The following is a 27041-nucleotide window of genomic DNA, read 5'->3' on the forward strand; positions in this document are numbered from 1 at the left end:
AATCTTTCCCGCAGATCTGTTCCATACCATATCAGAGGAAAGAAAAACAAGCTCACATAAACTGGTTTGTTTTGTCCAAATGACATGTTTAACTTTTGAATGCAGGTGTGGTTGGACCTGAGCTGACTAGCACTAATGTCAGTGTTTTCATTACATCTGATGCTGGAAACACCTGGCAAGAGGTACAGTATGACGACTATTGCTGCATGTAGAAATGCTTCACCTATTATATAAATGTTACCTCCATTTCTACTGTCTTAGTTTTTGAAAACATGCTGAGTACAATCAAGCTTTTCTTTTTTTATCAAGGGAACTTATTCCAGACTGTTAAATGTTGCCTCAGCCTTGAACTAACCCCAAAACTGATAACAAAGGATCATTACCTGAGTGAAGGATAGGGGAAAAACACATAATCTGACCTGGATTTCAATGCCAACTTTCAGCTTCCACTTTTTTAGCTCCTGGTGCTTCACGCAGTTACAGAGGAATAAAGAATTGAAGTTTGACACACACGGCTTGTTGTGTGAGATATGTGCATCTCTGATCTGTAAAAGCGATAAACCAAAAAGAGCACACAGAGTTTTGACATTGGCTTTAAAAGCTCCGCAAACCAACAAAGCAAGCAGCATTTGCTTGATGCATTTGTTTACTCACACAACTGAGACTCCTGCGTAAAGAACATTTGAGACTTCTTGTTTAGCGTGTAGGGATAAGGATGCATGTTCCTTATGTTGTCGCTGACTTAAATGTTTTCCTCTGGTGAAATAAAGTGAAGCTGGTTGTGTCTGCAGGTTTTTCAGGAGGAGTACAGCGTATTTTTCTTGAATCAAGGAGGATCTCTGGTGGCCATAAGACACACACCTCTACCAATTAGACATATTTGGTAAGGATCTCCGAGGATGGAGCACGTCGTTTTAGGGGCTATGCACATTCTTTGAAAAGGGCTGAGACTGTTTTCCTGCTTGAGGCTCTTCTTGCTGACTTGTGGCTGGTGTGTTTGTGATCTAACCATTGTTCTCTCCCTCAGGCTGAGTTTTGATGAGGGCAAAAACTGGGACAAATATAGCTTCACCTCATCTCCGCTCTACGTTGACGGGGTGCTTGGGGAGCCTGGAGAGGACACCCTAATTATGACGTAAGATGTGAAGGAAATAAAGAGTCGACTCATCTCTAGTTTGTTAATTACCACAGTATGTTATTTGATGTCAACTAAAGAACCCTAAGGAATGTACAGGGGTCTATTTAATGTGGTTTTGAAAGGGTTTGAATCAGCCTAAGATGAAACATGAGGATCAAAGTTAGAGCATCAAATTATCCGAATATAACCCTCTGTTTCTGACCTTGTCCATCTGACTTGTTTGTGCAGGATTTTTGGTCATTTCAGCCATCGATCTGAGTGGCAACTTGTGAAAATTGACTTCCGGTCCATTTTCCAACATCGTTGCACATCTGAAGATTATGTGACATGGCAGCTACACAATGGGGTAAGAGGATCCTGCTCCTCCCTGACTGGTGCCAACACTGGGGCTCCTTGTCACTGATTAAACTCAGCTGAATCTCTTTGATTCAGTCACACAATAAAAGCCAGATGGCACCAAAAAAAGAGAATAAGAAGCTCTGAAAATGTTTTTGATCCATTATTCATCACAGGACGAAGTGTGCATCATGGGAATGAAGAGAATCTTCCAGAAGCTGAAAGCAAACGTTCAGTGTGTCAAGGCCAGAGATCAGTATATTTCCCAGATGTCAGACTCCTGCCCGTGCACAGAGGCAGATTTTGAGTGGTGAGTTCCCCGCTCTGCAGCTTCTCCTTTCACTTCATTAAATCCAGTGCACAACGCTTTATACGTCTCCAGAGGCAGAGACTGCGAGGCAGACTGAAGGCACAACAAGAGAAGTGTTTGAAGATTTATATTTCATAATTCACAACTTTTTAATCATATTTCTGCTATCTTTCTATAGGGTCTTACTGTTAAATATGATTGTAGCTTTAATAATTGTGCAGTAATTATTAACTTGAGTACATTGAGTGCATATAGTAGATGATTCACCAAGCCTCGAGTCTTAGGTCCAAGTAGAGTTCAAGTCTTCCAAAAAGAATCAGATTCCTCGTCAGGTCCCCAACTTTAACTCTGTCAGACCACTAGTTGTCTAGAAAACACATTTCATTTATCAACTCTCCTTCCTGACATCCTAAGGTTTTAATTATCAATCAAATCACAGCACTGTTGGTTGTAATAAAAATGCACCACACCTCTCGTAGTGGGGAGAAGCTCCTGCTCTCATCAATTACGCTGTGATGGATGACAGCAGGTGTCTGATAAACTCAGACATATCTGCATCCAACATGTTATTCACCAGAACTTTTACTTACCCTTGAGCCACTTTGGCTAATGTTAGCTAAGAGTCAAGTTATTGGTTAAGTGATTTTAGCCTTCCACTTTTCTCAGTACATCCTGAAGTTTTTGGATATAGAATAGAATAAAATAGTCTTTGTTGTCATTGCACTGTGAAGTTACAACAAAATTTAGAGTGCTCCCATAGAGCCATCATGCACCGTGGAAGAATTTAAAATATATAAGATAAAAATATACAAAGGAAAAAGATGAAACATTTTAAGGTGGCTTCAAGATTCTGCTTTGAGGTGCAAGAAGGTAGGAGGAGGTAGTTTGTTGTAGTGTTCATCAGGGCTGTTTGGGGGATATCAGATCACACTGCTCTTGCTTGCATTCAAAATAAAGTCTTTGAAAGCAGCCTCTTACGGTGTCCTGGAAGGAGCTTTTGCTGAGCAAGATGACAGGCGAATGCACATGCCAGCTCATGCTTGAAACTGAAAATAATCAGGGCCTCATACTGAAAAACGAACCAGAACAATAAAACAGTCTCTGTCATGGAGTAAATTTGAGTTCTCTCCATCAACCAATCAGAGTGCAGACAGTGCTCGGGTCAAAGTCTGAGTCATTCAGTCCTGGAATCAAGTTCTAAACTCCTGGCTTAAAAGTATTGTGATGTGTCAAACTTGGCATTATATTTTTATGCACAGGGTACTTTATTTTTATTTCCCTGAGTGAGCCAAATAAAATTCCCTGAATCAGGTCTGTGATGACTGACACAAATGCCCCCCCCCCAAAACAGGAAAGTCACAGTTTCCTCAGCCTCAACTGGGGTGGAATAATCTGGGAAGTATGATTCCACAGCACATTAAAGCACAACATAATTCAGATTAGCAAAGATAGGCTGTCTCTGACAATCAGAGGAATATTTCCACAATGATATGATGTTTTTCTCTGTATATAATGAGTCAGAACTTCTTGTACCTCACTTCACTGTCTCATACTTTCTTTTATCTCTCTGATCTCGCATGTGTTAAATGAGCAAAAATCACAGCTATATTAAACAAGCTTAACACCACATAATTACTATAAGGCGTATTAAACTTTCCAACTCTGGCTCCTGAGACTGTGTTTCCTCTGAACACAATGACAGGAATCTGACAGATCCCTCTGACTCTGCCAAGGTAATAATTGCAGAGTGTGCTAACACGCACAACGTCTTTTCTGCTTCAGGAGTTTGATACATAAAACATCAAATCTCAAATACTCTGAACTGCTGGGCTGTTGCAACTTTTCTGCAGCTGGGAACACCTCCACTGTGTATGATTCTGTTTGAGCTTTGTAATTATATTTGATATTTTAAATAAATGATAACAAATCCCAATTACTCCCTCTTTGTCTGTGCTTGTTGTTCCAACTAAAACAGCGACTACGGGTTTGAGAGGCAGGTGGATGGAAGCTGCACTCCAGCTTTCTGGTTCATTCCTTCAGCAACATTCAGAGACTGCATCACAGGAGACAGCTTCCTGAACACCACAGGGTATGATTTAAATGTTTGTTCTGGCATGAGTTAAAGGAGTTGTAGTGGTGCTTATATACTTATGAGCACTGGTACTTTGCCTCCAGTATCACGTACTTGTGCTTCACTACACCTTCTGCAACCACATAGAGGTAAACACTGTTCCTTAAATGTCACCAAATCTGATTGAAAGCGTCATCAAATTATTACTTTTGAAGTTTGAACACATTTTTTACGAGTTACCCAGTGATTCTCAACCTTGTTTGTTTCTTTTCCACAAAATAAAAAGTCTGGTTGTGGCTCCTTGCTCTGTTTGATGTCCATAGGTTGGTAGCAGCTCCACAAACAAGACATTTCTTCTCTGCTTTTAAAATGTCAAGCAAGGCCCTCTGATTTGTTCCACAGCCCAGACTCGAGGCAAAAAGTGACTGTGCCTTATCTATAAGGGCACCTGTACTGTGGAAGAGTCTGCTAGAGGAAAGAAGAATGAAAAATCAGTCTCATTTTTTTAATATCCTCTAAAGAAACATTTTTATAAAAAGTCTTTTGTGGAAAGTATCTTTTAGATTTTTTTAGCAGGGTCTGGATCTTTCACTGTGTAAAAAATGTACTTTTTTTCTTGCAGATATGCTCACTGTCTGCAAAGATGGGTGAAAAACATTCATGCATGATTTTGATTCTATCAGTGATTTCCAACAAAGGGTAGATACACTCGCTGGGGTTCAAAGTGAGCATTGTAGCTGTATTAATGAAAAATTTAGTTTATGGGGTTTAAACTTTTAAACTACTAGTAGTGGAAACACCAAAAACAAAAAGATCTTCACTTTGTAAGGCTAAAAGTAAAAGTACAGCTAATTTTGAATGACAAAAACATTATAATAGGATTCATTTATGCCATAGTTGGTGTTAAATATCATTTAATTCTGAGTCAGTTCGAATGAGACCACTTTCAACTGATGTCTGGTGTTGATAAAAGACTAATTGAACTGACAGAGCTGTGGGAGTATGTAGACAAAAACACTTTATTGTACCCTCTATGAATGTCTCCCTGCGTGTTCATTTGTTTTATGTCTGCTTTTACACTCACGCAGTGCTCATCCATGTCTTCTGGGGCTCTTTATGAATTCCAGATATCGCAAGGCTTTGTCGAACAACTGCACTGAGGGACCGCTGCTGAAGTACAGCCCCAGACGACAAAAGTGTCCCACCCAAGCACCCAAGGGCCTCCAGCTCTTCACCAGTGAGGGGACACTGGTGGCAACACTGGGAAGGAACGTCACTTTCTTGGTCTTCCTGGAGGAGGTGCTGACTTGTCATAAGCCTGTAACCATTTAATCTGTTAAAGAGTGTAACTTCCTCTTTTCAGTGTCCTCTGTACATTAAGATCCTGTCAGAACCACAGAGGCAGGAGCACGTCAAGTAAATATGCAGTGACACGGTTTACTACATGACCTCCTTTTTGCAGATCTTATTGCAAATGCAGGCTGCTATGTGTCATCTAGGATGCTGACAAATATCTCAGGCTACAGCATGAATGACAGTATTTTGTTTCCTTTCTGAAGGGTCTGAGCTCCACCACAAGTATTACAGTGGACTTTGGCGATGGGACCTCCATATCTTATGTAAACATAAGCTCCATTGATGACGGGATCAAGCATATCTATGGCAAAGTTGGCATCTATCAAGTTTCTGCAACAGCAACCAACACTCTGGGCTTTGACAGGGTGATACTCTACCTTCACGTCTCCTGTAAGTGCAAACAGTCCACCTGAAAAAAAGAATTGTGATCATCCTTTTAATGAATCTTAAAAGGTTACTATGAGAAAACTTTCATTGATCCCTTGAAATGGTAACAGATGTCCTTTTGCATTATGTAATCACTGTGTATAACCTTTTATTCTGAAGTGGACTTGGTGTAACAGGAAAACATGTCACAGTGCTTGCTTTGGATGCCCTTTTGTTAAATAAAGGATGAACCAGCTACCCCATGTGTGTGTGCAGTGGATGCAACGGTGGTGAACCACTCTTCAGTGTTCCTTACCAGTGGAGAAGTACTCTTTAGAGTAGCCTTATAAGTGATACACAACAATCAAATGCGCTCCTTGGAGAAAATGCAAACAAGTGCGTTGAAGATGTTCTTCCAGTGAAGAAAAAAATCCTTGTGTCTTCTTGGCTGACCTTTTAGTCGGGAAAACTTTAGAAAACTTCAGAGTAAGGTTGCTAAGGGGTGGAAAATTTCCACAAACTTTTCATCAGAAGTTATGCTTCGAAAATTTGGAAATATTCTGATTTGTTTTATCAAAACTAACATGACCTTATGTAGTCCCCAGGTGGTGCCTTTAATGGTCTTGTGTTGTGGGCTTCATGCACAGTGCATGTAAGTACACTTTATAAACTTTATTTATATAGCACTTTTCAAAACAAATGTTACAAAGTGCTTTACATAATAAAAATAGGCATTAAAAGAATTAAGAGAGGAAATAACAGAGAGAAGAAAGAGAGAAGTGTGAGGAGCAGCAGAGAAGACAATAAATAAGAATAAATAACACATAAAAGAAGGAAATAGCATCTTGAAAATAAAAGCAATAAACGAGTAAAACAATTAAGACAACAAGAGATAAAGGATATAAGAAGCTGCCCGTGACACTGTCGGATTACAAGCAGCAGTTCAACAATTAAAACATGCTCAGCTAAAATCTCCAGTAAAAGCACATCTGTAAAAATGTGTCTTTAAAAGAGACTTAAAAGAGGACAAAGAGTCTGCCATTCTTTATGGCGCTCATTTGAAGGAGCAAATATGATCAGGTGTACTTAAGGTGTCCCAGCTGTGGAGGAAACTTGACAAGTTTCCTACTTTAATGGGAACATGAAATAAAAAGGTTTTTTTCCTTTTTAGGCACCCTTCCAGTAAAGAAAATATCATAGCATTCTCTTTGCTGACCTTTTAAAGGAGAAAACTTCATTCTCAAAAGAACACTTTTTAAGTGCCATCCAAGTCACTCTTCCAGAACAAAAAAACAGAGAAAGTTACATCCAGCTTGCTCCTCAAGTGGAGAAAATGTGTCTTCTTGGGTGACTGATGTGGTAACTTTTTCTGGTGGAGAAAATGAGACAAAGAATAAAGGGGATACACTTGACAAAAGTGCTAAATAAATTTTTTGATACCAGTCTTCTTCTCTTTTAATTTCCAGATCTGTGTCCAAAGTCCAAGTGACAAAGTGCTTCATCAAAGCAGGGAAATCCAACAGGCGGGTCATGAAATGATAAGCCAAAGTAATTCTTAAGACATGAAAATGTAGAGAAGCACACGAGACTGTTAAACACCACTCTAAAATAAATCAAATTTTCATGAAATAGTTCGATTGAAGAAGAAAGGTATGTTTGAGAAGGATCCAGAGATTTCTGAATCAGCTGATCTGGTCACCTTGAGCAGATTATTCTAGATTTTTGGAACAAAACAGTTCAATTTAGGCTTACTAAAGTGCTGGAAATAATAATGCACTATTATGTCTCTCCTATTCCTCAAACAGCTTGAGACAAAAGAGACAACAAGAATGTGAAACCCTTTGACAAATATGCTCACAAATTTCTTCTTCCCTCTTCAAATTGGCTCTTTAAAGCTAGACCCATGCTAAGTTCTGAGAGTGACTCACTCTGTGTTGGCCCCAGAGACTGCCGTTTGTCTCCTCTTTATTGACAGAGAAGATCAGCGGTGGTCAGTTTCAATTGAGCTCATTATAATGGAAACCAAATGTGACATTTTCAGAACATCCACAGATACTTGTCAAGCTGCTCCTGCAGTGCGATCAACTCCTGTGTTTACAAGCTCAGTGTGTGCTAGACGGCCACACTTGGGCCAAAAATATACCTCTATATGTGGCTCCAGATGGAGTTTGAGCATCATTTGCAGCAGTTCTCGGCCATTTCTTTTTACAAAATGTGAATATGTGGCGCTTTTGATTTTTCTCTAAAGGTCAGCTCGAGCAGGTTCAGCTCTTGGCCCCGTCGGTGGTCGTCAAGAACAAAGCAGTAAACCTCACGACAGTGCTACACCCAAACAACGTGGGAACAGTCACCTATTACTGGTGGTTTGGTAACAAAACAGAGGCAAGCCTTACTTTCTTATTCTCCACCATGCAGCCCCCTAACTGAATGACTTGATAGATTCACACATCACAGTGCATCCCTCTCTGTCTCTGTCTTTTCAGCCTGTGGTGACCCTGGATGGAGCGATGTCTTTCACTTTCTCCACAGAGGGGAGTCACACAGTTGTTGTTCAGGCTGCAGTGGGAAATACTGTCCATCAGGATCAGATGACTGTCGCAGTTTATGGTGAGCTAAACATTGTTTTTTTTTTTTGTTTGTATGTTCTCTTTTTAATCCATGTGATTTCACTTAAACAGGCTCTGACAGGATCAAAAGTCATGCAAGTAATGTTATTGAACATGGATCTTTTTAGTGATAGCAGAGGCAGTACTTGGAATTCCCCAACACGTTCCAGTGATCAGCCCTTTGGAACTAAATAAACGTAATCTCAATCTGCATACTTGTTTTTCTATCTGGAGCTTTGTAGCCTACATCAATGGGTAGAGTTGCTTTGTTTTCATGCTGATAATGATTAAACACCAAAATATTTTCGACCTGATAAAGTGCAGTTTTGCTGTGAGAGGTGTTTCTTCACATTGTTTCTTTAAGCAGGCAGCTTGTTTGTACACCGCAAGATTGCATCTGGATTTTCTTTTCACCCACTGTCCATCAGGTTGATTTAAAGACTCAAGTTCTTTAAGGTGACAACAAATCTACCTGGAAATAAACAGCAATGGAGGATAAACCAGGATTTCTTTTGTCATAAGCCCCTGAACCAATGTTATGGTGATCTGATCAGAAAGCAGGGGGTCTGGCAGTTAATTAGTGTGTACTCTGTGGTAAGAGGTATGTTTTTAAAGAGGGAGTATTATGTGTTCTGATATTTTACCTACCTAATGCTGGAACATGTGTAAATTTTTAAAGGCTAACATATCAATTTGTTGTAGAAATCTCTGAATCTTTTTGTAAACTACTCAGACCAGTTCTTTCTAAAAGTAGCACAAGATCCTCAGGGAACATCACGAGACTGGCTGGAATGATGAGGTCATGGCATAAGGATCCTCTAACTGGTTCATTACACTTTAAGGGAGCAAGCCTCAAGGACTAAAATGATGCCCTTGACAGACCTCCAGAGGGCTGGCCAATCAGAGGGAAGGGGATTTGTGGAGCAGGACCCTTAAAGAGACAGCAGCTCAAAAGCAGAAATGCAGAAATATGGCTTTTTCTAAAAAATCCAGTGTGAGAAAAACAGGGATTTTTGGAGCTGAAAGTCATGTAAAGCTACAGTGAGGGTACCAGAGGGACAGTATAAAACCTAAAAATAGCACAATACCCCCTCTTTAAGGACAGGTGATTCTGCTGCTGCCTTGCAAGCTGCTGTTTCTGTTCTGCTTTGTCCTGAAGATGGACAAGTCTTATACTATTTGGAACTGGTGCAAGCCCAAGGTCACTTAGCTCATTATGGAGTTTAAGAGACATTAAAGCATCCAGAGAAAGGCCCACATTATGATACTCTTAGTTCAGGGTGTTGGAGAGTGATCAAGTCTGGTCACACTCTCACATCCCCTTTTTTTTGTTTAATTCTCTCTAAATATTTCAAGACATTAAATTCATATAGAATACATACACTTTGAATCATTTGAGCTTCTCTTTGATGTAGATGAAAGAGCTGGAAAAAAAGTTGCTCTCCCTTGAATAGCAATGTATTTCATAGCTGCCTATAGTGCAAAATCAATATCAGAGTGTGAAATGAACAAAGTTAAGATTTAAGCAGAAGATAATGGTGGAAAATGATGTTACAAGGACTGAAATATATAAATATATGCAAGAAACCACTTTTGCATCGTACAGTACCAAGATAGAAAAGAAATCTTCCACTAAGTCTGCAGATCTTTTCCAGGGTAATATATTTGATGCTGCTTCTTTCAAATGATCAACCGAAGTCAAAAACGTAATGAAAATCTACAAACAATGAGAGAGAAAGAAGTGCAGTCATGTTCCTCAATTTTAATTTGGCAATCACACACTTCCATTCAAGCCAAGCCTCCATATTTTCTGATGAAGTGCTCTTCGCAGATGGCCTTTAAAGAGCTGTGTGAAGAATCTGATTATCCTGTTGAACAGAAAAAGGAATATTAAGTCTGATACAGAGTTCTTCCTATGTTTCAGATTATTTTCGGTCACAGGTTTTGGCCTTTTCTTCTAATCTGGATGAAATGAACCCGGGGCTGTCTGAGTGGAGGGAGGACATCGGCAGAGTGGTGAAGAGCTGTGCGGTTCAGGTCAGTATGATGAAGAGCGCGCTCGATTTATGACAATTAAAGGTCCCATATTTTGCTCCTTTGTCTGCAGTTTAATATGGATCATTGATATCTTAATGAAATGGTAGTACAATGTTTTGGTCCAAAAAGCCAATAAATCAAGCACAGCAGTATCTCCAGGCTCTCATAGCCCCTCTGTTCAGAATGGCCTGATTTAGTGGGCGTGACCTTCATATGTAAATGAGCCACCGCTGATACCGACCCGCTCCTCCACTAGGAGCGGTGCCATGTAACCGTATCTACTGAGTTCAGAGTGCACAATGTTTAGAAAACAGCAACGCATGTTTACCGTAACATTACAGGCTGAAACAACAGGCTAACCGCAGCTAAAGTTATCATCCTGAAGCTAGCACAGAGACAGGGGGGACACTGAGGAAAAGCTCTTACATCTGCTACACAGCATTTAAAATACTCACATTTCCACATATTTGATTGCAGTATGTTTTACAGGACGTGTTGTGCAAAATGAACCCAACATGCGATTCTCTATTTCTGACATCCATCTTACTTAATGTAACCTTCACTAATATCTCTATGGTTACATTTTTTCTGCCTCCTTTCGACAGCTTGCTTCACGATTGGCTGTGTTTTCGTTCCACTTGACAATCCACGGTGTGCGTGCTTGGCTGTCCTCAGCGTTCCCCCCAAACAACTGGAATTCTGATCATAAATATTAAACATGTTTAATATTTACAATCTCAAATCCACGCGGTCCTTTCGCGTCTTCCAAGCAGATTGTGGGGGGAGTAAAAAGTCACTCCTAACACATCTCACACTTCAGGAGAATCTGGCAAAATAATCTGAAGAACCATCCCCTAATCTAGGCTTTGCTGATTTTTGTTTGAAGAGGAAAACCAAGCCTAAAATTGGATGATTATTTTGTACCTTGCTTGAGTGAGCCATTGACATTTGGATTCTTGGTTAAACTGCGTATATGCTTTTTCTCTGAGTGCTGCACTTCACTTCTTGCAGTGTTTTTGACCTCCCCTGCTGTGTAATTAGCTGTTAACCTCTACACGCTGACACGGCTCATCACCCAACATCATTATTACCAGTCCAAGCTTTGAACTAAACTTGTCAAAACACTAAAGGCCATTAAGGGACAGATGCCATTTGCACTCTGAAGAGCTGAATGCCATCGCCAGAGGACCAAAACCTCCAGTGAAGAGAGACTAACTGTGCTCAAGTATGAGTAGTTTTCCCTCTTAGATACTGTACAGATGTTAAAAAAAGCAGTCTTGTAGCAGACCTAAGCTGAGGAGTCAACCACAACAGTTATCATGATCTGCAGTTACTCTTTGAATAGGGAACAGGAGCAAAAACACAGACAGTGGCAGCCTCCCCCTCTTACTCTTTGAGCTTTATCCTGCATGTGTCTCGAAAGTGTCAGTCATTGAAGTCTTCCTGCTACCAAGTTTGCTGATGAAAGCATTAACACTAGTATGTGGGAAAAAAATCGCTTTCCAAAAATAACAAAATAATATGAATGAGTGAAATGTTCCTTCAGACCCACTACTGAAATTTGTTAAGACATTTTCAGAGTATTTCATGTGGATGTCAAATGTATCTTCTACTGTGTGCATGTTTACTCTTTATTTCTGGGTCAGTTGGTTAAAATTGCTTTAAATTTTATATTCACAGTGTGTTATCCCACTAAAATCATACTCACAGTGTTTTTTGCACAAAATCAGATTTCTTATGACAAACATTGGTTACATCAATTGTAAATTGGTTACGTCTTTCACATTGAAACAGAGACACTGTCTCAACTAAACCTTCGATCGCCTGTCTGTTAGCTCAGTTTACCCCTAATCAAGGAGATATGTTGACAACTTGATATTATCAGAACAGATCTTCTTAAAAATATCCTCCTGTGGACACTGGAGTCTTCTGCACTCCCTCACTGGCTTATTTTTTTTCATAAACATTGAAGGTCACTGCTCAGTTCCTATCTGGCAATCTGTTTGGCCGCTGTAAACACACTGAGAGAAACTTACACTCACTGGCCACTTTATTAGGTACACCTTGCTAGTACGGAGTTGGACCCCCTTTTGCCTTCAGAACTGCCTTAATCCTTCCTGGCATATATTCAACAAGGTACTGGAAACATTCCTGAGAGAGTTTGGTCCATATTGATAGCATCACGCAGTTGCTGGAGTTTTGTCCGCTGAACATCCATGATGAGAATCTCCCGTAACATCACATCCCAAAGGTGCTCTATTGGATTGAGATCTGGGGACTGTGGAGGCCATCTGAGTACAGGGAACTCATTGTCATGTTGAAGGAATCAGTCTGAGATATCCTGCTGGAAGTAGCCATCAGAAGATGGGCACACTGTGCTCATAAAGGGATGGATATGGTCAGCAACAAGACTCAAGTAGGCTGTGGTGTTTAAACAATGCTCAATTGGTACTAAGGGGCCCAAAGTGTGCCAAGAAAATATCCCTCACACCATTACACTATCACCAGCAGTCTGAACCGTTGGTACAAGGCAGGATGGATCCATGCTTTCATGTTGTTGATGCCAAATTCTAACCCTACTATCCGAATGTCAGACCAGGCAAAGTTTTTCCAATCTTCTATTGTCCAATTTTGGAGAGCTTGTGTGAATTGTAGCCTCAGTTTCCTGTTCTTAGCTGACAGGAGTGGCACCCGGTGTGGTCTTCTGCTGCTGTAGGCCATCTGCCTCAAGGTTGGACGTGTTGTGCGTTCAGAGATGCTCTTCTACAGACCTCGGTTGTAACAAGTGGTTATTTGAGTTACTGTTGCCTTTCTATCAGCTCGAACTAGTCTGGTTATTCTCCTCTGACCTCTGGCATCAACAAGGCATTTACGCCCACAGAACTGCCACTCACTGGATATTTTCTCTTTTTTGACCATTATCTGTAAACCCTAGAGATGGCTGTGTGTGAAAATCCCAGTAGATCAGCAGTTTCTGAAACACTCAGACCAGCTTGTCTGGCACCAACAACCATGCCACGTTCAAAGTCACGAAAATCACCTTTCTTCCCCATTCTGAGGCTCGGTTTGAACTTTGCCATGTCTACATTCCTGAATGCACTGAGTTGCTGCCATGTGATTGGCTGATAACATGCAGTTGGAAGGGTGTGCCTAATAAAGTGGCCAGTGAGTGTATAACACAACATCTATTAAAAACTTAAAGCTCCTGTGTTGATTCTGGCATCCCACTGTGGACAAGGCAGTACAGTTCATGTTTTGCGGATTTTGTACTCGCAAGTTTACATAGTGTACTCTTACAAAAAAGCTCATTACACAATAGAAAATGTGTGGGAATTAAAAAAAAGAGCTCTGTATAACACATTCACTCATGTATTCCACAGAAGGTTCAAGGAATAGTTAGTGATCCTTCTGCTTTGACTTTTATGGCTGAGAATAGAGCGCACAGATTTCGAGGATCCTCACCAGAATTAAAGGGCATAATATTTTAAGATGAAATATTTACTCAGCTACACCAGGTTATGTAAAAGACCTGGATACGGAGCTCTATATATATCCTACGGTAACCCTCAGTATGAAACATTCACTTTGACCTTCTATCTTGTCAGATATTACCTCAGTTTACACCAGAAAACTGACAAGAGACCTCTGGTTACGGCACTGCTGCGCTAAAAGCCTTGGCCTTTACCAAAGACTGTCAAATTGAACTTGCATGTTTCAGTGTATCCACGCATTACTTCCTGACAGTGACTGCTGCTGAGGCTAATGAAATATGAAGCAGAAAGGCAACAAAATTTACTCATTAAAGCGTACAACTCAGAATCCTACTCACAGGATCACTTTGAACAAGTGTGGACTTAATAACCTTTTTAATGAGCTGTTGTTGTTTTGTGTTAAAGGTCACGGGTATCAGTGAGGATCAGCTCCTGGTCACTGTGTTTCCAGGTGTGCCAACCTCAGCAGAGATTTTTATCGTGCCTGAGAAGAGAGCAAGACATGGAGCCATGGATGAAAAGTGGGCGCACCTGGATCAGGTATGGCCTTGTCAAATCATTTTAACGGGCCCTGGCAGATGCGCAGTGCTTTTTTTTTTTTCCTTTTCATGATAATTAAAGCAGCACAAAGGAAAGCTGAGGGAGTCAGAGACTGTCTCTAGAGAGAACATCCCTGGAGAATATGCCCTTTACTTTAAATACAACAGTGCTGGGTTGTTTGCTAAAGCTTTATTGTTGTGTTTTTAAGAGGACATATTTTTTAATGCTGAAACATTTCTCTCACCTGAAGGTGAAGCCTTGTGTTGCATTTTATTGTTTTAAGTATTTTCAGTTTAGTCAGTGGGCTGACACAGGCAAACAGATTCTTCTTTTACTGTGCCCCAGGTTACATCTATCAGCATAAAGTCCATTTAATAAAAGATGTACTGTACATATTTCTCAAACTGTTGTCTTTTCTCTTCAATTTATTTCATAGACAGCACTTCTTTTGTTCTGAACTGGAGGTTTTGCCTGCAGCAGTTTGCGTAATAGCTCCCTTGCTCCAAGCCAAAATTATCCAGCACCAAGAGTTCATCCAAAATCCCACCCTGTTATAGAATAGCGACTCCCGTTCCAGATATTTCCATCATCCTATCTTCATTCTCTCCCCAAAGTGAAAAGTTGAAGGATAAATCCAGTAATCCCTTTGTTTAAAAACTGAAACATTTGGAAAGCTGCCTGTTACCATTTATCTTAACAATCTTTCTCAGTTATCTCTGATTTGAACTGTTTGAGTCTGATGTATAGTCAAGCCAACTTTAATTGCTCACTCAATAACCATCTAATTAGATGATTATTGGAGTGTAATTTCAAGCCAAATGGAAGGCAGGGGTTACTAAACCCCTGAGGTCTTGGAAAGGTGACAGCTTTATTGTATCTGTACATGTTAACATGTAGTACACACATGCTGCCATAATGTGTACAAAGGAAAAATAATCTAATATACCCAGGTTATTAACTTGCAGAAGCAAATGAGGTCCCTTTAGCCACCTAGTGGCAAAAAGCTAAAGTACCAATTCATCTTACTTTAGGATAGCATTCAAACACCATGGAGATTGATGATGAAGCTGTGTTTTAGCTAGCAAAGCATCATCATCATCACAATGAGCAGAGATTATTTAATTACAAATCAATGCAAACACCAAAGAGTTTTATTAAATTTTAAGGTTCTCTCAAAAATACTTAAAGGAAAACACACCTTGAAAAAGAAAAAAATGACAAAATCAAACTTAGTTAATTAGAGCACGTAATATATGAACCCAATGGCATACCCCTCAACTCTGTCTTGTGAAGTGCACTCATGTGACCAAGTATCACTCTCAATGTAACTCTGACAAAAATATGTCATGTCTTGAACTCTAAAAGTCATTAAAAATATATTATTTGCAAATGGTGATGTTAAAGGACAGATAATGGCAACTGATGGTGAGTACAATCATTAATAGAGGTTATTAACTTAAAAACATGTGACAAAAATGATCATCTCATTGGACTTATGATTCTGTATGGTTTATGTGGAACCAGACAATTGTTTTTCAACTAGCAGATGTTAAAGGTGAGATCTAATCAGCATAACGTCAGTTATTTTTAACGTTTTAGATACAGTTTGAATGTCACAGCCCTTGTAATTCATTTCACAGTTTTCTTTCTACCCTCTTTGATTCTAAATAACATTTTAGAATCATCCTTTTGCAGTATAACAGTTGATAGACAAATCTAAGAAGCTCCTTCTGTAAAAAATAAACTTTTTGAAATTGACCATTTCCCATTTCATTTTACTGCAGTCTTACTTTGTCAAGTTAGATTTTTTTTTCCCCCCTCATATTTCTAGATTAAAACCGATTGTTGAGTCAAGTTTTAGAGTCATGTGACTTGAAGATGTTTCACCTACCTTATTTTTTTAAAGTTCAATTTTTCTAGTTGTCTCTTTGAGTGTCCAGCCTTAAATCAAGATACACAGAATAAATACTTGATTTAACCACTTAACTTTTTTTTTTTTTTTCATCTTCTGTGGTGATGTTTATAATCTAGTGGAATTTATAACCTCTCCTTTCCCAGCTATTGGCTTCCATGAATTCCATTTCCATATGAAAATCAACTTGCAGAGACTTTAAACTGTTTTGGTGTGGCGATACATCACAATGAGCATTATGCCTGTGTTTATTTTTGTCAAAGTTACATTATTGTTGCATGGTAATAAAGTTTAAGGCTGGATTGTACTTCATTGCCATGCAACAGTAAGGGTCGCTTTGACAAAAATGAATGCAGACATGATGCTCATGGTGATGGATTACTCAAATCGGCCAAGTTTAACGTCAGTGCGAATGTATTTTCATACAGCAGTGAAATGAATGGACACCACAGGCTGCAGGGTAGGCTGGAGAAACACTATGTTATTCTCCTGAAAAGGTCAGCAGTAATGAGGAGAGGACATTTTTTTGTAGTAATTGGGATAAAAGATGCAACTCTGGTGTGGGTTATTAAGTGATGGAAGGGACATGTGTTCAGTAGCTCCTCTGTCATTAGCATACAGAAACATAGAAGCCACATTATCTCATAGAGGGATATAAAATATTGATTTAATTTAGTTTCTAGATCACAGGATGAGAGACTGTTGGTTCCCCATGGAATCATTCAGTCAAGAAACTGCAAACAGGGATTTTTAAGCTTTCATCAAAGCTTTATGAAAGTTTAATACAACTTTACAAACTTAGATTGTATTTATCCCAACAAACAAAACATCAGTTGAATTTATCACACAGAATTTAAGCAATGGAATTAATGTCTTTACAGTGTTCAGCACCTTGTTCTTCATGTTTTGCTCCCTGAAGAGTAATGCATAAAATTAACACTAGAGGGCAATGTCTTCCCATGTAAAAGCCTTCAAATGGCACACATCAGAGAAATAATATTCACAGAGCATCTCATGTTATGGACTCCATGCCACCTTTAAGAAGTTAACAGTCGGTCATAAACCTTCTACTCTGGTGCTCCATTTCCTGCAGCGAAACAAGACTCCTTATCTTTTATAGCTTTAAAGAAAGCGCTCAGAAAAAAACAACAACACAGAGCTACTTTTCAAACCTCTGGCTAAACAATCTCATTTATTCATCATAACGGATAGGGCCACAATGTATCACAAGTAAACATCATTTTGCTGGCTTGCAGTCAGTCTTGAACTTAGTTAATAGGTATTTAATTACATTGATGCATCATATAATTGGCACCATGGAGAAAGGAGGCAAACTGGGGCATGCGGCCTGGATTGGGAATTAAAGAGATGTATTTATCTAAAGCCTGTCTGATTACCTGGCAGAACCTCACAGACAATAGGGTAATAAATCTTCAGTTCACTGTTCTCATCTCCAGTGAATGACTTGCAGCATGGCTGCATTAAGCCAGCGTCTGCCCACACACACACACGCAGACACACAAAGACACACATGCATGTGCTGAGTGTATGTGTGAAGCAGCTTATTAAAATGTGTAATAGATTTACTGACCCTGATATGCCACTAGAACAAAAAGTAATTATTCATACTGTGTAGAGCAGTCTAATTTTAACCAATGGAAAGATTTTAGAAAGAGCGAGATGGAATTAGTGAGGCATGGCTAAGGACTCAAATGGGCTCTGGGAAGGCATTTTGGTCTCTTGTTAAATGACTGCTTCATCTAGGTGTGAAAAGCAGGGGAACTTAAGGGAAAAAATTCAAAACAGTAATTTTATGATTTTGGTACATAGTTTGATTTCCAAAAGCTTGGCTTAAGTGAACTTTAAATCTCTTCTTTAATAAAAAGCACACCGGAAATGAAAGAGATGAGAAGGAAAAGTGTCTTTTTTTGATAGAAAAAGCTAAAGCTTTATTTTAAATGCCACTGGCCCACAAGATGCAGGCTGCCTCTTCTTCTCATGTGGTTCCCATTGCTCTTTAAAAGCAGCCTGGGTTTTGAAGCAGCAGGTTTGGTTTTCCATGTCATATCAGCATTTGCTCCTCTTTAGACGGAAGCAAAAATTCTGATTCATAATTCAGGCTGCGGTATGAAATGACTTGGGCTAAAATATTGATGACTATGGAATATTGCTGTGCAGCCACCGCTAACAGTCCCCGTCTGCTCTGTCACTCCTCCTCATAGCTTTCTCAGGTTCTGCTAAGTGCTTTGAACCAAGACCTCATCCAGTTCACACTCAAGCCAGGGGTGCTGGTGAATGTGTACGCCACGCAACTGTCTCCAGGTGAGTCTGCAGCTTCTGTCACACACACACACCTACCTGGACAAATGGTGTTCCAGTGAATCCACTTTTAGGAGAAGGATGTGTCTAAGTTTGGAGGTGATGATGTCTAATGAGTGGGAAGAAAAGCATGAAAGCTTTTAAATGTTTTTTTTGTGTATGTGTATGTGCTCAGGACTCCCTGGAGAGTGATCCTTAAAGCCTTAAAGTGACTAGATTATCCCAGATCAAGTAAAACAAACCATAAAACCCTGATTAGACTTTGGCTTTCCCCATTATTGTCTTGAGTAGTTGCATTAAAATGACCCAGCAGTTATTCTCAGTTTTCGTTTAATATGATTGTAACACAACTTGTATTATTGCAGAACTGAAAAAAACACATTTGTCCTTATTTAGTTTTCATGTGTGTCTGTTTCTCTATTCTTCTTTCTCCTTCAAAGCTCCTCTTGTGGACAGCAGCGATAGCAGCCACAGTGGCACCGCAGTCATCATGCTGGTGTCAGTCGTGCTGATGGGTTTGGTTGTCTTTGCGATATACAAATTCAAAAGGTACAGTGCAGTAGATATAATGTATTACAAAGGCAGTGTTGTAGTCAAGTCACTAAACCTTGAATATTAGTCTCTGATACTCAAGTCTAAGCCTAAGTTGAGTCATTATTCATTTATTATTCATCATACCGTTTAGCTCGAAACTATTGACTGATCCTGTCAACATGTCTACAGATTTACCATATCAACTTAAACCACCACATCCCTTTTAATGGAGAGGGACACACTGTTTCTGCTGTGATGGGATCACTACAGGCATCCAGTAAACTCAATTCAGTCAGGAACACTCTCGTCATAGATTTTAACCCGTTACTGCCAAATGGTAAAACAACATGCTTGTTGCTCCCTTGACTGATCAAGCAGCCTGCTTTGGCTGTCTGGGAAGTGCAATGCACTTTTCTTGCAAGGCTAAAAACATGCATATGGACTCGATCAGAGGAAGCAAACAATTCGCCAGCAGCAATGTGCAGGGATCAATGAGTGGGTGTGTTTAAATACACTACCTTGTTGTTCAAAAATCAGCCTATTAGCTGATAATGGCTGCAGATGTGACTTCTCTGTCCTGCATGAATGAACTTAAAGGTTCATAAATAGTCAGGATAATCCAAATATTAACCAACCAAACATCTTTGACCCAGGGGTTGAGTAACAAACTATGAACCTTACCATTCGCTGGCTAACAGAGATGTTGTCAGGAGTGTAAGAAAGCAAACTCCAGCATCCCACTTACTTTCCTGGGTTCATCCTGTACAGATACCCCTGAACGTTTGAGGTTGACATTATTTTCTTGATGGGTCTTTTGCAAATGGAACATGCTGCACTGCTCTTGCTTGATTTTTCTTTTGAATTTTTGAAGGCAACACACATTAAATGTGACATGTATTTGGGCATCCTGACAGGAACTGTTCAATGAGACGACATGTGAATTCATATCCAGGTGAACACAGAGGCCAGTCCTTGCTCCAAATGTAAAACATGACAGCCTTTGAAACAGCAGTGTTTATGTATAAATAAAAGAAGTCAGAGTCATCCCAAAAGTTATGAATTAGGCTCAAGTCCAAGTCCTGGACTGGAGTATTTGAACACAAAATCCAGGTACATCTGAGACAAAAGAATACTGTTTGAAAAAATGTTCAAAAATGAATCTTCTCATTTTCATACTCACATTGTTGCAGATCCCCTCGATGATATAATTGTTATCCCTGTTTCATTTAAATGGGTTTTTGTTGTATAACAGCCTGTTTAGAGCTGGCCCCATTATGTGCAGACGAGCACCTCACTCCTGAACTCTTCAAACTTTCCACTGGAATCCAGCCTCCATTTATCCCTCAGTTATGGACACTGGGGACACAATAATAGCTGGAGGAATAAAACAATTCCCCTCTGTCTCAATCTGCAGAATATTACAGGGAATGACAGTCTAATCAATTCTCCCACAGAGCTGAATGGGTGTCAGAGTCCTGCAGTTATCAATATTCATCTATCTGACAATGCGAGGCTTGACCTTTTGGAAATGCTAAACACAGCCATCCAAGGTGAGGCATACTCTGCAGAATGGCAGGAAAGGTTGAGGTGATAAGTCCTGAGACAACATATATTATACAGTGAGGGACATACAGTAAATAGCATCCTGTGCTGCAGGTAATCCCATGTCAATCACAGGGGGGTGGCTTGCTTTCTGTGCTGTTTGCTAAATTTCACTCATTATAAAGTCCAACATAGCTTAACTCCAACTTCCAGGATATAATTACTACATTAAGAAATCAAGTTTGGTTCCTAAAGCTGCCTCAAATGTCACAGCAGCAGCTGCTGCACGGAACCACAAGGGGAGGATCTGAAATTAGAAATGCAAGATGTTAGTTTTAAGCAGAATTGCGGGTGCATCTGAAGGGGATGAAAAATTGATTGAAAACTGAGGTGAACAATATGAAAGTGAGAGAGCAATGCCCAGTGGAACGCAAAATGCCCTAGTTTTCAGCTTTCAAGCAATCCTCTACTATATTTAACAGTTAAAAATAGTGAGACACATTATGCATAGTGGAAGCATTAGTGAAACAGACCTGATGGCAGCTTTCCATTAACTTGCCGTTTTTAACCCCCCCACACACTTTTTTTTCCCTTCGGCTTTACTTTTTTCTGTCTTCTTGATTCGGCCTCCAGGAAGATTCCCGGCATCAACACATACACAGCAGAACAGCCCGACAAAGAACAGGAGGTCATCCCGACGGTGACCTCGATTGCGGTCCCAAATCCTGAGGGGGACAAGCTGACCTCGCTGGATCATGTGGATGTACAGCTGGACTCCAAAAGCCGAGGTATTAACATGTCCACTCTTCCTCTAGGATACGGTTGTTATACCTCAAGCAAACAGAGTTCATTCACAGCTATTTTCAGACTCTTTTGTTTGACAATGAAAATCTGTTCTTGATGTGCTCCTCTATTCTGCCAGGGTAATCGCACAATCAGTGTATCCGTTTTTAAAGCACAGAAAGGAGAAACAGAATGCTTGTATACTGCTCAAAATGATGATAGAATTACTTATCCATTTGTAATCCTTAATCTACTCATAGGTTTAGACAGAAAAGTAGAAAGGAGCCTTTCTAAAACCTTCACAGTTAACTGCATTCACTGGTTCTGACCGGTCATACTTTTATTTTTTAAACCCTTTTACGATATAAAAGTCAAACAGTGTGCACTGTGTACAACACACCAAAGCACTTCCTGTTTAATGACTTTATCAATGCAAACAGGTCTGAGTTATGACTTAGCTAGCTTGCTCTTTAAGCTGTATGAAGAATTTAACCATAATACACAAACATTGATACCTTATGTAGCTTCATAGTTTTTTACACTGAAAATCTTTATCATATATTTGTACACTGCTTGTTGCTCACAGGCGAAATATGCTATCATGGTTCGAACTAATGTGATGTATTTCTTAGCCGTTAGTTAGAAAAAGTGAGCTTCAACTCATACTTCAGAATTCAGGCTAACCTAGTTGACATTTTTCAAATACACAGACTTGCATTCTATGAATTTGGGTAGTACTCAAAGTGAAGCTTAGGCCCAGTCCCCATGTACACGGCTCATTTTGATTTTTTCTCTCTGTGTGTTATGTCCCTGTATTACCTCTGTTCTAGATCACCCACCGTAGAGCTTTGATAAAACACCTTCCAAGGTGGAGATTATTAAAAGCTCTGTATTATGTGTAGTGATAAGGACAGCCTAAACCTAAGTTTTGGAAACAGAGATGTCATTATCTCAATTATGGTTTTTTGTACTTATTGAGCATGTGCCAAGATGGTGGGCCCCTAATTAATGACTAATTCATTCATTCATTCATTCATTTTCTTAACCGCTTATCCTGTTCAGGGTTGCGGGTGGCTGGAGCCTATCCCAGCTGTCATTGGGCGAGAGGCGGGGTACACCCTGGACTGGTCGCCAGTCGATCACAGGGCTGACACAGACAGACAGACAACCATTCACGCACACTCTCACACCTATGGGCAAGAATGGTCAATGGTCAATCAATATGATGAACAGTGGGAGAAAGCCAGAGGGCCCGAGAGAACCCAAGCATGCACGGGGAGAACATGCAAGCTCCACACAGAAAGGCCCATCGGCCAAGCTGGGAATCGAACCAGTGACCTTTTGCTGCAAGGATGCAGCTCTAACCGTTGCGCCACCATGCAGCCCTTAATGACTGATTGATACTGAAAATTTAATTACATACTAACAAGGACACCTTTCTGTCCATCATTGCACCCCTGCACGGGTGAATACATATATACATCAAACTCGGTAGTTTTTAATTCACCACTCTACAAAGTTTGAAGAAACAAGTGCCATGTGACATTTACTTAAGGAGAGGCTCAATGAGCATGTGCACAACAATCTTCTTTGACTGATTGTGCATTATCTCCACCCACTGGCATGCAGTGCTAATGGAGCGGACAGAGATATTCAACAGCACCTTTTCTGTGCTCTATTATTAAAGAATTATTATTATCATTATTATTATTTTTATTCTTCCAATAATATCTGTGTAATAGTGGAAATCGCCTCAGAATGAATCTTCCGCTGTCAAGTTTTTTCCAGTGAGAACAACATAAAAAATGTATTTTTGTGATGTATGAGGAAGTGCTGAATTAAATGACTTTCATCACTTATTAACTGCTTTTACAGATAAGAAAACCATACTTACAGTCACTTTATCCTTTCAATAAAACAAGCCAGCAGACGTATGAAAGTAGGGGAGTGATATTTCACTGTTTAAACATCTTCTCAGGGAGCCTTTTCACTCTCAAACACTAGCATTTACCCTCATTTCTGCTTCTTTTACATTCCTGTAATCTACACGTTTGGGTCACACATCCTTTAAAGGGGACATATCATGCTGATCCCTGATTTAATACTTACATATAATATAGTAAATTTGAAAACAAGATCTTTCACCCCCTGAATTTTCAAAAAATGAGATATCGTATTTTTTCTGATATCCTAGAACAAGATTTGATGCCTCTGAAAATAGGTCATTGCCATTTGGTCGCAAGATTTCGACCTTCATGACGACACGAGGATCCTCTGTTTTTATTGGAGTAATCTGATAAAGCAGCTCCTCCTCTGTGATGTCAGTTAGTCACACAACCGCCACCAAGGGATACACCCACCAAGAGCCGATTATAAACCTATAAACTATACATGTTACCGTACTGGTTTGACTCACCACACTGAAGCGTCCTGAGATGTTCTGTGTCGAGGTGGATTTTCTTCCTCCTGAGCTGCAGAACAGTCCAGGTCTGACTCGGGTCCAATACAAAAGGACGTATCCTACACTCTGCCATTTTATTAACCCTATCAATGCCTTACGGTGAAGTTTTGGCAAACAGCAAACCCGCTCGGTAAGGTCCATTCAATGTGGCGATTTTGTAAATACTGCCATGCTGTAAAAACCGCCCCCCTGACTCTACCCCCTCCGCCTCTCTGATAGAACTGACCAATCAGAGCACAAAGGGCTGTGCCGTTGCGAGGTTACTGGAGGTCATTCTGGAAACGGAGCGTTTCAACGAGATCTTCAGAATGGCCTAAAATGAGGATATTGAGAACGCTATTGTGGGGCAATGAAGGAACTAAATGACTTGTACTGAGGGCAGAAATGCTTTACAGGCATCCTCGTCTGGCATAGTGAAAAGGAGAAACAAGCATATGTCCCTTTTAAGTTGCAGATTTAGAAAAGAGACTAAATAAAACCATGGACAGCACAACAGCTGCTCCAAGTGAAGACAACACTTTCAGAGCTTTTCCTTGTGACGGGTCGTAACACAGCTTCACAATGCAGGCTTCCTTCATGTTTTGTAGTTGCAACATGAATCAAACTAAAAAAAGCATCAAACACATCAGAAAAACTTCACAAAAAATCTTTTGTTAAAGTAGTTTGTTCTTAGCATGAAGCAGAAATATTTGTTCGTATTTTATAGAAGTTCCGATTTATAAGTCATTTGATTTCAAAGGAGGTGACGTGACTTCATGAGAAAAGAAAATGTCCAAACAAGAGTTGTTGAACTTTCCGTATCTAGAAAGGTCTGCTTCTAATCAACACAAGATTCTGATTTGGACTGTGGTTATATTTACAGTTTCATCGATAGGTCAGGTGTGCATTTTGGTTAGCAGAAGGGGGTCCTGCTGGTGCAAAAAGCCAGTTCCCACTGCAGCAGAATTTTGGCTTCACGGCTTTCAACAGGAAGAGATGGAGGCGCTGTCCATGGTTTGCACAGAAGCAGACAAAATGAAATCTGCCCAATAGAATAGGAAAACAATTGCCAAATAAGTTGTTTGTAGAAAACTTGAAGCTAAAATGTTATATGTTACACCTTTTGGAACAGAAGTTTAGGAAATGTTCACATTACACCTCCATCACTTCTTTACATTCAAATGAAGTCTGTTCTCCGGTAAATATAATTAATGCATAGATGCTCTACCTCGTTTGTTGCGATCTCCTGCCAGCTCTGGCAGACTCTTGGGGTAGAGTTTACTTTTGGGGAACTTTTCTTCACTAATTTGCAGAAACACACTGCTGGACTGTGCTTCGCAATGTAGTCATTTTTCTTGTTAATTAGTCCAGCAGAATGGGTTGGCTTTTCTCATAATAAACATTTAGGTTAGCCAAAAACTTGGAGGAAAGCTGGGGGATGAGAGAAGCAAACCCTGTAACCAGGGTAAACTTTTAGCCTTGAGCATTTCATGTCTTTTTCTACTCTGTGCTGCACAACTCGTTTGAAGTTTTGCACCTTAATGTTTATTATCTGAAAGCTGATCCAGATGCTGATCCCGGTGTAAAGTTGCTTCTTGGCTGGATGTTTGATGACATGTAAATAAAAACTAGCTCACTAGATTTTCCACTTACTTTGTTCTATCTAAAAGACAACTAACAGCAGCACGGCTCTCAAAAACAACCACAGTTTGCTGATTGCTCTGAAAAGGCTCATTACCCGACAAAACTGTGTCAACGCATCCTCTTATGGAGGGCAGCTTGACTGAACAGAAGGCTAATGTGGCCATACCTCTAACCAGAACATTGTGGAATATTTTAAATCCATTTCTGTGATTAGATTTTGGATTTTGTTTTGACAGAATTCCCAGAAATGGATGCCTCACAATATCAGTACTTAAGTTCTGCATCACTAATGTTAGCTTTTACTTTTATGATTGTACGAACTGTCCCTTTAGGACCGTATATCAGATTAATTCAGTCCAATAAAAACTAGAGAAGAGGCTCACTGACAGGGAAGAGATACCACATCCTCGCTTTGTTTTAAGTGCCCCTGCTGCTCTTGCTCCCTGTGCATTATCAGACGAGTTGCCAGGATACAGTTGTTATTATGCGTTGTATATTTATCCATTTGCCTTCCTGGGTTCCACACAGCAAGGTATTAGTATTCAAAGGTAAGTGAAGCACAATCAAGTGCCAGCCAAAGTGATGAGAATGTCGAGGTGAATTATTTGACCCAATAAAATAATTAGTGCATGAGGAAAGTAGCGGAGTGGTGAAAGCATTTTCATCAAGAAATATCTATGAGGTTCCGGTTGATTTACCTCCAACCGTGGCTAAACAATCGACCCATCCCAGATAAATGTGTTTGCCTGCAAAAAAAACCTCCGTATGCAAATAGCAACATAAAATTTCCCCTCTGTCTGTTTCCTTTCTTCTCCCTTGCCAGGCTACCTGCCATCTCACACAGACATCAAGCTCTCTGATGAAGCGCCCCATGTGTTTTAATGTTGGGAGTCTATGACCGACTCGAAAGCAATACATCTTCTTTGGCAGTTACTTCCAGCAAGCTATGAAACCACGGTCACAATGAATGGTCTCGAGTGTTTTGCTACCCATGCATGGATGGACCAGTTCACACTGTGCTGCCTAATCCCTCTGAGGAGACTGTACAGATTTCTACTCGCTTCTTGGAGAAAAAAAGGAACACTTTTTGACTGAAAATACTTGTATTTTTGCAAGGACATTGATCTTTTTATGTAAATAATGTACATCCATAATGGAGGACGTCAAAGTTATTTGTCTCAGCTGGTTACAGCTGCTTCTGCTCAAATATGAACATATCAAGCAGCAGAAATAGACATAATGTACGATATTATCTCTAAATATGCTCCTGTTTCTGTTCTTTGGGCCTGTGTTTGTGAAGTTTACTTTGTTTAACTCTGTGGAAACAGCTTATCTGAGCAAGACAGTGAGGGAAGCAGATTCATTAAGCTCTGTACAATCAGTAAATCTTATCACCACGTTCGCATCAAATGAAAGCTTGCAATATCCAGGAGATGAGGGAGGGCTCCTAGTCCCAGATCTGTGTATCCCATCACACCCGCCGTTCAAAATCTTATACATGTCGTACCAAAATAAGAACAGAAAATGAAAGTGGATGTACTGTGGAGGTATATCCAGATGATACAGACTGACATTAGTCTGTTGTGTGACTTTGGAATGAACTTTATGAGTGTTGA

The 27041-nt window shown here is 39.9% G+C and overlaps 1 protein-coding gene across 1 annotated transcript in view; it reads left to right on the forward strand.

Moving 5' to 3' along the window:
* The window catches only part of LOC141794772 (VPS10 domain-containing receptor SorCS1-like), a 70102-nt gene extending 43061 nt beyond the window's left edge, over nt 1-27041 (forward strand). The window contains exons 12-27 of the mRNA XM_074675271.1: nt 106-182; nt 792-883; nt 1028-1135; nt 1367-1484; nt 1651-1784; nt 3760-3873; nt 4983-5154; nt 5415-5601; nt 7826-7959; nt 8061-8184; nt 10108-10220; nt 14117-14251; nt 18386-18485; nt 18923-19031; nt 21192-21346; nt 26249-27041. Of these exons, the coding sequence (XP_074531372.1) occupies nt 106-182; nt 792-883; nt 1028-1135; nt 1367-1484; nt 1651-1784; nt 3760-3873; nt 4983-5154; nt 5415-5601; nt 7826-7959; nt 8061-8184; nt 10108-10220; nt 14117-14251; nt 18386-18485; nt 18923-19031; nt 21192-21346; nt 26249-26307 (1931 nt within the window). The 3' untranslated portion in view covers nt 26308-27041. The remainder of the gene's footprint in view (nt 1-105; nt 183-791; nt 884-1027; nt 1136-1366; nt 1485-1650; nt 1785-3759; nt 3874-4982; nt 5155-5414; nt 5602-7825; nt 7960-8060; nt 8185-10107; nt 10221-14116; nt 14252-18385; nt 18486-18922; nt 19032-21191; nt 21347-26248) is intronic.

The sequence above is a fragment of the Halichoeres trimaculatus genome, unplaced genomic scaffold (genome assembly GCF_033239565.1).
Source record: "Halichoeres trimaculatus isolate MK-OKI-2021-1 unplaced genomic scaffold, fHalTri1.1 fHalTri1_scaffold_8, whole genome shotgun sequence".
Classification (NCBI taxonomy): Eukaryota; Metazoa; Chordata; class Actinopteri; order Labriformes; family Labridae; genus Halichoeres; species Halichoeres trimaculatus.